The sequence below is a fragment of the Neoarius graeffei genome, chromosome 4 (assembly GCF_027579695.1).
Source record: "Neoarius graeffei isolate fNeoGra1 chromosome 4, fNeoGra1.pri, whole genome shotgun sequence".
Taxonomy (NCBI): domain Eukaryota; kingdom Metazoa; phylum Chordata; class Actinopteri; order Siluriformes; family Ariidae; genus Neoarius; species Neoarius graeffei.
This window is the reverse complement of record NC_083572.1, coordinates 45,545,880-45,558,346: the sequence shown is the minus strand read 5'-3', so window position 1 is coordinate 45,558,346 and position 12,467 is coordinate 45,545,880. Positions and strand designations below refer to the sequence as shown.

The following is a 12,467-nucleotide window of genomic DNA, read 5'->3' as shown; positions in this document are numbered from 1 at the left end:
ATGGCTGATACTTTTCGCAAGGTAGTGCAGTTGTGATGCATACAAGTATTTCATTACAAAATACAAACTGAACATAATTTTATCTTATTACATTTTAATTTCATATCACAAAAAATAACGTCTACTTTTTATACCACCTTTTATTGTTCTATAAAAGGTGGTATAAATTGAATTGGATTCACATTTGACTAATTCTGTGTTGTAGCTAAATGGAGGAGGCCATGTGGCCATGTTAGAGCTCCATGGAGAAAACTTCAGTCCTTACATAAAGGTCTGGTTTGGAAACACGGAGGCTGAAACTATGTTCAGGTAAGGACAGTCTCTTTTATTCTGGTTACAGTAACAGTTCTCTTATCTCCTCCCAAAATGTAGGATTTATTCTGTGAAGTTGTGCTTATTTGGGAGAAAAATGTTATCATGCAACATTTCCAGACAAGTAGTCTTCTACTTTTAGTTGAATCTTCTATAATTTTCAGGCTTCCTCTTTCCTAAAGGAATGAATGATGAACAGTGTTCCCATCTGTATCAAACATGTAACTTGTTCCTAAATTATACTCAATACAACATATCATAAAGGTAAACGAGGAGGGCAGTCTATACTACACAAGGGAAGGTGCAGACTTGGCTCAAAAATAGAGAGCAAGCGAGCAAACAAACTATAATTTAGGTATGTCACATTCTAAGATGATCTCAAAGCAAACCATTAATGGCATTTTAACTTGTGAAGCTTTACTATAAACAGCAATATACAGTAGATGGAAAAGAAAAGTTAATTTTAATAAGGAAATATTTAAGAGCCTTTGATTGGATAATTACTGCAGTGATTAATATGTTTCAGCTGGCAAAAGTTCTTTTAACCCTAATTGATGCAATGAGTAGCTTCTCATTTCTTAGACAACCATGTCAGAAGAGAGTTAACCCTTTCACCACTGCATAACTTCATTTACAGACTGCTGTAGACACTCCATCCATCCATCCATCCATCCATTATCTGTAGCTGCTTATCCTGTTCTACAGGGTTGCAGGCAAGCTGGAGCCTATGCTGTATACACTATATAACTTTATATCAGAAATATCATTAACATTAAGTAACTTTGTGATAAATTCAATATAAGCCAGTACACAATTTTAAAAGAAAATATAACAAACTAGATTGTGTGCCATCGTGACATATTTGGTACTATTGGAAATTAAAGGAATTCTGCTTTGAGAATATGTAACATGTATGACAACAAACTGAACACAGGTAAATTTGCATTTTATCCACTAATATTTACTGAAAGAAAGATGTGTCACCCTAATTATGTCACACCTGCACGCTTTGGCACATGCTACAGATGGACTCTTGGGAATGCTCCGGACAGTGTGTGCTCCAAATGGACTCGCGCGCACTGCTATTGACTCACACCTGCACGGGATTAAGGTGCAATCAACATGCCTATATAAGGACTCTAAAACCACTCACACTTTGCGAAGTATTGAGTCGTGTTGTTGACATGTTACCAAGCCTTGTTCCTTGATTGTTCTCCTGGTTTCCTGATCCTTGATTTCCTGTTTCCTTGTTTTGATCCTGCCGAGTCTATTATAGTCTGTTTGTACCTCACTCAACCAATTGCCTGTTTCACTGTTCTTGATTTATGCTCACCGATTTGGATTGTTTGCCTGATTGTCTTTTCTATAATAAACATCTTCTGCACTTACATCCGTCTCCAACCATCCATGGTTGAATATTTCACCCAGCTGACAAATTAACATAAAATAACATTGTGCTTCTCTAAATTATGTCATAGGAAATCCTGGGGAATCCAACTTCTCAAACAATTGGCGTATAAAATACACAGGGGTTTCCCGACTACAATGAGACTGGAATAGCGGTCTGTAGTGGTGAAAGGGTTAAGAACTATCCAACACATTATTAAAACCTGGAAGGATAGTGGTGAGCCGTCAACTTTGAGGAAGAAATGTGGTTGGAAAAACTCTTGATCATGATTAGAGATAGCTTAAATGCTTTGTGAAGTCAAATCATAAAAAAGGACAGTGGAACACACAGCTACATACTTGTTAAAAGTGAAAGTAAGAGCATGTCTACGCGCACAGTGTGATGAGAACTCACAAGATTGGGACGAAAAAGTTGTGTGGCCATGAGAAAACCACTTGTTAATGAGGCTAATTGGAAGAAAAGCTTTCAGTTTTTGAGGGAGAATAAATATTGGACTATGGAGCAATGGAAAAAGGTCATGTTGTCTGAGGAGTCCACATTTACCCTATTCCAGAGCAAGGGGTGCATCAGGGGAAGAAGGGAAGTGTATGGAGTGATGCACTCATCATGCATAGTGGTCACTGTACAAGCTTCTGAGGGCAGTGTTATGATCTGGGGTTGCTTCAATTGGTCAGGTTGAGGCTCAGCAAGGTTATGTGGCAATAAAACAAAATCAGCTAACTACCTGAATGTACTGAATGACCAGATTATCCCGTAAAAGGATTTTTTTCTTCTCTGATGGCATGGGTATATTTCAGGGAGCATGAGGAATAATTTTCACGTGAGTCAACCACTACAGTATCCTGACCTTAACCCTATTGAAAGGATGTGCTGGAGAAGACTTTAAGAAGTGGTTCAACCATGCCATAATAAAGGCAGTCCAATGAAATATTAGTGTCTGTGACTTTTTTGGCCAGGAAGTGTTTTTTTTTTTTTTTTTAGTAGTTGGGTCTTCTTCACAGGGTCCTGTAAATTGCTAGGTGCTAGTTCTAGAGTCAGTGAATCAAAATTTTGCATATTTATACAGTGCCTTGCAAAAGTATTCATCCCCCCTTAGTGTTTGTCCTGTTTTGTCACATTACAAGCTGGTATTAAAATGAATCTTTGGGCGGTTAGCACCATTTGATTTACACAACATGCCTACCACTTTAAAGGTGCAAATTGTTTTTGTATTTTGAAACAAACATTAAGATGAAAAAAAAAAACAGAAATCTGGAGTGTGCATAGGTATTCACCCCCCTCAAAGTCAATACTTTGTAGAGATACCTTTTGCTACAATTACAGCTGCAAGTCTCTTGGGGTATGTCTCTATTAGCTTAGCGTATCTAGCCACTGGGATTTTTGCCCACTCCTCAAGGCAAAACCACTCCAACTCCTTCAAGTTAGATGGGTTGCATTGGTGTACAGCAATCTTTAAGTTCTGCCACAGATTCTCAATTGGACTGAGGTCTGGGCTTTGATTAGGCCATTCCAAGACATTTAAATGTTTCCCTTTAAACCACTCCAGTGTCACTTTAGCAGTATGTTTAGGGTCATTGTCCTGCTGGACTGTGAACCTTCATCCCAGTCTGAAGCCTCTGGCTGACTCAAACAGGTTTTCCTCCAGAATTGCCCTGCATTTAGTGCCATCCATCTTTCCTTCAGTCCTGACCAGCTTTCCTGTCGCTGCAGATGAAAAACATCCCCACAGCATGATGCTGCCACCATCATGCTTCATTGTAGGAATGGTTTTCTTAGGGTGTTGGGTTTGCGCCACACATGGCATTTCCCATGATGGCCAAAAAATTAAATTTTTTTCTCATTTGACCAGAGAATCTTCTTCCATGTGTTTTGGGGAGTCTGCTGCCACATGCTGTTGGGCAAACTTCAAACATGTTTTCTTCAGCAATTACTTTTTTCTGGCCACTCTTCCATAAAGCCCCACTCTGTGGGGTGTACAACTTAAAGTGGGCCTATGGACAGATACTCCCATCTCCGCTGTGGATCTTTGCAGCTCCTTCAGTGTTATCTTTGGTGTCTTTGTTGCATCTCTGATTAATACCCTCCTTGTCCGGTCTGAGTTTTGGTGGGTGGCCTTCTCAGTGGTTTGTAGTGGTGCCATGTTCTTTCCATTTTGTTATAATGGATTTAATGGTGCTCCCTGGGATATTCAAAGTTTGGGATATTTTTTATAACCCAACCCTGATCTATACTTCTCCACAATTTTGTCTCTGACCTGTTTGGAGTGCTCCTTGGTTTCATGTTGCTTGCTTAGTAGTGTTGCAGAGTCAGGGTCCTTCCAGAAGAGTTTGATTTTATACAGACATCATGTGACACTTTGATTACACACAGGTGGATCTTAATCAACTAATTATATGACTTATGAAGTGAGTTGGTTGGACCAGCTCTTATTTAGGGGTTTCATACAAAAAGGGGGTGAATACCTATGCACACTCTAGATTTCTGTTTTTTTTTTTCATTTTAATTATTGTTTGTGTCACAATAAAAAAAACAGAATGTGCACCTTTAAAGTCGTAGGCATGTTGTGTAAATCAAATGGTGCTAACCCCCCAAAAATCCATTTTAATTCCAGCTTGTAAGTTCAAGTTCAAAGTGTTTATTGTCATATGCACAGTAAGGACATGTCCACTTGCACAATGAAATTCTTAGTTTGCTGTCCACCATGAATGCCAATTACAAATAAATAAATAGGTGGAAGAAGTAATACAAAGTAAAGGCATTATAGTACAAAAATAAAGAAAACCAAAAGCAACAAAAACACCCAGTGTAGTACAAAATAAAGGTAAATATAGTGAAAAATAGGTAGTGTAATACAAAAATAAGGCAATGATCAGACATAGCAGCAGAAGGGCAATAATGTGCAAATGTGCAAACAATGTAACCAGATGTAAACAGTCAAGGAACAGCAGCAAAAAGGGCAGTAATGTGCAAACAAATGTAAACAGTCAAGGACAGTTTACAGGGAGGTAATCCATGGTTATAGACTCCTGTCAGCTGTTCAGGAGTCTGATGGCGGTGGGAAAGAAAGAATTCTTTAGTCTGACAGTCTTACATTTCACACTTCTGTACCTCCGGCCTGAGGGTAGGAGCGTGAACAGTCCGTGCTGGGGTGGGTGGGGTCTTTGAGGATGGAGGCAGCTCTCCTATAGACTCTGCGGTGGTAGATGCTCTACAGAGAGGGCAGTGGAGTTTTGGTGATCCTCTCAGCAGTCTTCACCACCCTCTGCAGGCGTTTGCGGTCCATTGCTGTAGTGCTGCCGTACCACACAGTGATGCAGTTGGTCAGGATGCTCTCAATCACGCAGCTGTAGAAGTTGCTGAGGATCTTGGGTGACATACCAAACTTTCTCAGCCTCCTCAGAAAGTACAGTCACTGTTGAGCCTTCCTAACCAGCTGTGTGGTGTTAAGTGTCCATGTGAGGTCCTCACTGATGTGAACACCCAGGTATTTGAAGCTGCTCAAGCTCCCGGATGAACAGTGGCCGATGAGGTCTCCTCTCTTTCCTTGTGTCCACTATCATCTCCTTTGTCTTGTCCGTGTTGAGGGTGAGGTTGTCCTCACACCATGACACCAGACTGGCCACCTCCCTCCTGTAGGCTGTTTCGTCACCACCAGTGATGCGTCCTATCACTACGGTGTCATCCGCAAACTTCAGGATGATGCTGTCCTTGTGGGAGGCGACACAGTCATGGGTGAACAGAGTGTAGAGGATGGGGCTGAGGACGCATCCCTGTGGGGTGCCAATGTTTGTGATGATGCTGGATGAAGTCCTATTACCAATCCTGACAGTCTGGGGCCTGCCAGTCAGGAAGTCGAGGAGCAAGTCACAGAAGGTGGGGTGCAAACCAAGTGTGGACAGTTTATGGATGAGTTTGTGGAGGATGACCATGTTGAAGGCAGAGTTGTAGTCAACAAAGAGCATCCTGATGTAAGAGTCTTTGCTTTCCAGGTGGGAGAGGGCATAATGGAGGGCAGCAGCGATGGCATCTGAGGTGGACCTGTTGGGCCTGTAGGCATACTGCAGGGGGTCCAGGGTTTCCGGTATGCTGTTCTGAATGTGGGCCAGTACCACTCTGTCAAAGCACTTTGAGATGATTGGCGTGAGTGCTATCGGCCTGTAATCATTCAGGCAGGTGGGTGGGCTCTTCTTAGATTAGATTAGATTAGATTAGATTAGATTAGATTAGATTAGATTAGATTAGATTAGATTAGATTAGATTAGATAAAACTTTATTGATCCCCTTGGGAGGGTTCCCTCAGGGAAATTAAGATTCCAGCAGCATCATTACAGATAAACAGAAAAGAAATAGAGAAAACTTCTAGATAAATTAAAATAAATTAAGTATTTACATATAAAAATATAAAAAGAATAAGATATGGGGAAGGGGGGAAAGGGGGGAGCAGGAGAGATATTGCACTTTATATTGCACATTGTCCAGTATTGCTTATTGTTAGGCGAGGCTACTGCTCCTTCCCATCCTCTGTCCTCCTGTTACCCCTCCTCCCCCCCAGAGAGGAGTTGTACAGTCTGATAGCATGAGGGACAAAGGAGTTTTTGAGGTGGGGTTTACATTAGACCGTATCAGCGGATCATCAGATTAACATTTTTAAAATGATTAGCGTGCACACAGCAACGCCAATACACGATTCGCGTGCACACAGCAACGCCAATACATGGATACGCTCGGCTCCGCAGGCATCCTGCGCTCCAAATCACTCCACCCTGAACAGCAAGTGCCCTCTGGAGGGTGCACACTCCGGCCCTGTGCAGCTCACAGAGCGCGCGAGTGAAGCGCACGAGCAGTGATTCGGGACTGAGCCGCTGTGTGTGTGATCCCAGTGCATATCGGGCATGCGCGTCACTTACCACTTGCAAGTGGAAGGATGGCAAGCCTAAAGACAATCATAACTACACAATGGGCAGTATTTGCATCAGTATTTGCAGTATTTTCATACTTTTATACTCTTTAATGAAAGGTGATACAAGGCGGAAGTCCGTGCAATTTTTCAGCAGTCGCGTCACATGACCAACGCCAGCGAATCAGGAAGGTGGATGTCACAGTGACGTTGTCCAATGACGACGCCAGCTAGAGCTCAGCACAGCGTATCTGCGTATTCTCAATGTTTACACAGCACCGGACCAGACACGATCTGGATTGAATACGTGGACCCTGGCGGATTCCCGTTTCCCGGCGTTTCCAGGTGTTTTAATGTAAACGGACAGTGCATCCACAAAGAAAACGAGACAGATACGCTCTAATGTAAACTTGGCCTGAGTCTGTTCGTCCTGCACTTGGGAAGGAGCATTCTGTCACTGAACAGGCTCCTCTGGTTGCTGATGATGGTGTGCAGAGGGTGACTGGCATTGTCCATGATGTTCAGTAGTTTGTCCATAGACCTCTTCTCTGCCACGTCACCAGAGAGTCCAGCTTCATGCCGACCACAGAGCCGGCCCGCCTGATCAGTTTGTCCAGCCTGGATGTGTCCTTCTTGGATGTGCTGTCCCCCAGCACACCACGGTGTAAAACAGGACACTGGCAACCACAGACTGATAGAACATCCACAGGAGTTTCCTACAGATGTTAAAGGATCACAGCCTGCTGAGGAAGTATAGCCTGCTCTGTCCCTTCCTGTAAAAGTGATTGGTGTTGCAAGTCCAGTCCAGCTTGCTGTCCACCCACAGCCTGAGGTACTTGTAGGAATCCACAGCCTCCACCTCGACTCCCTCGATCAGAACTGGTCGTGGCCTTGGTCTGGACCTTGGGAAGAGGGACAATGGTTGTGGTCTTGAAGCAGGAGGGAATGGTGCTCTGGCTGAGGGAAAGGTTGAAGATGGTGGTGAAAATATCAGCCAGCTCATTGGCACATACTCTGAGGGCCCGCCCTGGGATGTTGTCTGGTTCTGCTGCCTTCCTGGGGTTGCTCTTCCTCAGAGCTTTGTGTACTTGGCCTGATGAGACTGTTGGTGGGGGGAGAGGGGTTGGGTGGTCCAGGTGTGTGTGTGCCTCCTCTCTGTGCTGTAGCTGGTGGTCTTGCAGCAGGTGTAGAAAGTGTTGAGGTCATCCAGCAGGCTGTCTATGGAGCTGATGGTGCTGGTGGTGGTCCTGTAGTCTGTGATGTGCTGCCGGCCTTGCCACATTCACCCGGGGTCAGCAGTAGAATAGAAGCCATCCAGCTTCTCTCTGTTCTGCCTCTTGGCCACTGTAATGGCTTTTCTCAGTCCCTACTTCGCCGCTTTATACTCTGTCTCATTGCCTGAATCTAAATGCAAGAGATTGAGCACACAGCATGCGTCGTACCTGACTGTTTACCCAAGGCTTTTGGTTGGGGAACTTCCTTATCTGTATGGTGGGCACAATGTTGCAGACACGTGTGCTGATGTACCCAGTCACATACTCAGCAAAGTCCTGTATACTGACAGAAGAGTCCTCCAAAGTGGCTGCAGCTTTAAACACATCCCAGTCTGTCTGAGCAAAACAGTCCTGAAGGGTGCTCTCAGTCTCTGGGCTCCAGAGTTTGACTTGTTTGGTGACAGGATTTGTTTGTTTTAGTCTTTGTCTGTAGGCCGGATACAGGAACAAAGAGATGTGGTCCAAGTGTCCGAAGTGGGGGTGGGGCGTGGCCCTGTATGCACCGCGTATGTAGCTGTAAACATGGTCCAGTGTGTTTTTATCATGGGTGGGGATGTCCACATGTTGATAATATTTAGGGAATACAGTCCGTAAATTGTACTGATTAAAGTCACTGGCAATGGTAAAAACAGCGTCGGGATGAGCCGTCTCTAACACGCTGATGTCATCGTGGAGGTTACTGAGTGCTGCCATGGAGTTAGCTCATGGGGGGATGTAAACAGCAGCCAAAAACACAGCAGTGAATTCCCCTGGGAGATAATAGGGGCGGCATTTCAGCAATAACAGCTCCACATCTGGTGAACAGTGCTTATAAACAGTCTGTATATCTCCACACCAAGATTTGTTAATACACACACACCTCCCCATTTAGCCTTACCCGAGGCTGCGGTCCAGTCTCCTCAGTGTACAGAGTGAGTCTATAGCTGAATGGCGCATTCTGGGATTTTGTCTGAGAGCCAGGTCTCGGTGAAAATTAGAGCGCAGCACTCTCTTATTTCCCACTGAGCTGTGATTCTGGCTCATCCAGTTTGTTTTCCAGAGACCACATGTTGGCTAGCAGGAGGCTGGGTAGCGGTGGTCAGCTAGCGCAAGCTTTTAGCCTAGCATGGAGCCCCCCCCCCGCCTCGCTTGCGTCGCCATCTCCAGAGCAGTCTCCTGGGGTCAGTATGCTCACTCGGGCCCAGTGCTTCAGGGCCTTCCTGGGCCTGGTGGTGGTTGCGGGAGCAAACAATGAGTTGTAACTCCGGTGGTATAAAGCCAGTAAATTCCAAATGGTTGTGTGTGTTAGCGATGTCCAGCAGTGCCTGTCTATGTTAGCAGTGCATGACATTTGTGCATGGCAGAAAAAAACACAAAAAATAAAAGCCGGCATTCAAGAGCAGAGCAAGCAAACACGTCTGCCTCGAGGGGCGCCATGACGCAGCATATAATGTGACAAAACAGGACAAATGCCAAGGGGGATGAATACTTTTGCAAGGCACTGTATGTATGTACTGTATGTATATGTGTGTGTGTGTGTCCTGGGTTCGAGCCCCGGGGCCGGCGAGGGCCTTTCTGTGTGGAGTTTGCATGTTCTCCCAGTGTCTGTGTGGGTTTCTTCCGGGCACTCTGGTTTCCCCCACAGCCCAAAGACATGCAGTTAGGTTAACTGGATACTCTAAATGGTCCATATGTGTGAATGTGTGTGTAAATGGTTGAGAGGAGGACACCTCTATAATAATCCAGTAGAAAGCAACGGGTAGCCGCTACTAACTGCTACTAACTAAAGTTCCCGAGAAACTTTGATGGCTGAAGCCATCAGAGTGGACTTGCCATCAGGCAGAACACTAAAGAAGAAGAAATGTATGTATATAATAACATGCCATCACAATTCTTCTGTTTTCCTGCCAGGAGTCCAAGGTCTTTGCTGTGTGTTGTTCCTGATATTTCAGTGTTCGGTGGAGAGTGGCGGTGGTTCAGACAGCCCATCACAGTACCTTTGTCTCTGATACGATTGGATGGGATTATCTACAGAAGCTCATTCACATTCACATATACACCCGAACACAACTCTTCCTCTGAGACATGTGCTACTGCTGAGAGAACTGCCAACTCAGACACACTCATTGACACCATACACCAGGAGTTCACCAGAACCAATTTTCACCTGTTCATGCAGAGTTGAGAGAGACTGAGTGTAAAACACAAAGAAACTAATCCTATCTTCACAAACTCATGTAAAATGTTTTGGCTTTGTCCATTCCAAAAATAAAATGCATAGTTTTGTGTCAATGAGCTGGACATGCGTGGGAACATTAAAACACACACACACACACACACACACACACACACACACCAATAACATTCCATTCTAAAGAACTATTACGCTCCAGAAAATGACATCTTTACAAATGTAAATACTTTCAATATAGTCAGATTTAGCTAGCATTTCCTATTATAAGATTATAATAAAGCAAATATCGATTTGTCAGGGTGGCACGGTGGTGTAGTGGTTAGCACTGTCGCCTCACAGCAAGAAGGTCCGGGTTCGAGCCCCATGGCCGGCAAGGGCCTTTCTGTGCGGAGTTTGCATGTTCTCCCCGTGTCTGCGTGGGTTTCCTCTGGGTGCTCCGGTTTCCCCCACAGTCCAAAGACATGCAGGTTAGGTTAACTGGTGACTCTAAATTGACCGTAGGTGTGAATGTGAGTGTGAATGGTTGCCTGTGTCTGTGTGTCAGCCCTGTGATGACCTGGCGACTTGTCCAGGGTGTACCCTGCCTTTCGTCCATAGTCAGCTGGGATAGGCTCCAGCTTGCCTGCGACCCTGTAGAACAGGATAAAGCAGCTAGAGATAATGAGATGAGATGAGATCAATTTCTCATGTCATCACTGGAATCAATGACAAACTCCATTTCCCACAATGCACCTCCAACTACAAACATGGACACCTTGGAGTACAACACTAAGCCACATTCAATATCATGTTCAGTTACCTGATTACTGGTTGCGCACACAGACACAATCCACATCACACACTCCACAGTCACTCACGCTGTGAAGTATTTGTTCAGCACTGTGTTTATGTACCAAGCCTTTTGTTCGTGCTTGCTGATTCTGTTTTTTGTTACATCACTGCAAAAAATTGAAAACTGAATTTGAGGAGAAAATTACTTAATACTAGTGAAATTATCTTGCCGCATTGACAGATATTTTTACTTGATAAGACATCTTAGAATAAATTGATTGCAATCTAGAACTAGGTTTAATAATCTCAGAATTGGTGTCTTGTTTTCTTCTAATAGGAAATGCTAGATCGTTTCAACTATTTTCAAGATATTTTCACTTGCTAAGATATCATTTTTTGCAGTGATTGTTTTATGATTCTTGCCTTGCTCTTGGATAACCTGTTTGCATGTCACCTGATCTTTTGCCTGCCTTTTGACCTTGAGCTCTGCTTCACAATTTGACTTTTTTGTTATTGTCAGTTCTTTAAATAAAAATCACTCTTTGCAACTGCTGCAGTCTTTGCCACCTGACAAGATTATTAAGCTTATTTCTATTTGTACTCATGTCCAGCTAAAAATAGTCTTTTTCTATTGGCAGACGATTTTGCTAATTTGTCGCATTTATTTCTAGAAAGACGAAAATTATCTACCAATAGAATTAAAAAAAAAAGATTTCAAATCTGAAATGAGTAAAAATGTCTAGAAATAAGTAGGTTAGGTAATCATGCAATACCAGTCAAAAGGTTGGACATACCTCCTCATGTTTTTTCTGTATTTTGACTATTTTCTCCATTGTAGAACAATACTGAAGACACCAAAACTATGAAATAACATCTGGAGCACATATAGAATTATGTGGTAAACAAAAAAGTATTTAAAAATATGCTTCATATTTTAGATTCTTCAAAGTAGTAATCATTTACCTTTATGACAGTTTTGCACACTATTTGCATTATCTGTGGTGATTCTATACCCTTAATATAACCATATGTAACCATTCACACATGCCTTGATATCATCATATAAACAATAATTTGGTTTATGATGAATGTATTTTGATTCATATGTAACCACACGGGGCGGCACGGTGGTGTAGTGGTTAGCGCTGTTGCCTCACAGCAAGAAGGTCCTGGGTTCGAGCCCCGGGGCCGGCGAGGGCCTTTCTGTGTGGAGTTTGCATGTTCTCCCCGTGTCTGCGTGGGTTTCCTCCGGGTGCTCCGGTTTCCCCCACAGTCCAAAGACATGCAGGTTAGGTTAACTGGTGACTCTAAATTGACTGTAGGTGTGAATGTGAGTGTGAATGGTTGTCTGTGTCTATGTGTCAGCCCTGTGATGACCTGGCGACTTGTCCAGGGTGTACCCCGCCTTTCGCCCGTAGTCAGCTGGGATAGGTTCCAGCTTGCCTGCGACCCTGTAGAAGGATAAAGCGGCTAGAGATAATGAGATGAGATGAGATGTAACCACACACACCTTGATGTAATCACATAAGCAGTAATGTGGTTTATAATGATTATATATTAATTCAAAGCCAAGTATGTTGATTTTCAGTGAAGAGTAAATGAAGTTGATTTGATTAAAAGTAATAATACATT

At 43.5% G+C, this 12,467-nt stretch overlaps 1 protein-coding gene across 1 annotated transcript in view; it reads left to right on the top strand.

Annotated features, from left to right (window-relative positions):
• rbpjl (recombination signal binding protein for immunoglobulin kappa J region-like) overlaps positions 1–10,055 on the top strand; it is a 98,553-nt gene extending 88,498 nt beyond the window's left edge. The window contains exons 9-10 of the mRNA XM_060918425.1: positions 206–309; positions 9,782–10,055. Coding sequence (XP_060774408.1) covers positions 206–309; positions 9,782–10,055 — 378 coding nt within the window. The remainder of the gene's footprint in view (positions 1–205; positions 310–9,781) is intronic.
• Positions 10,056–12,467: the final 2,412 nt, after the last annotated feature.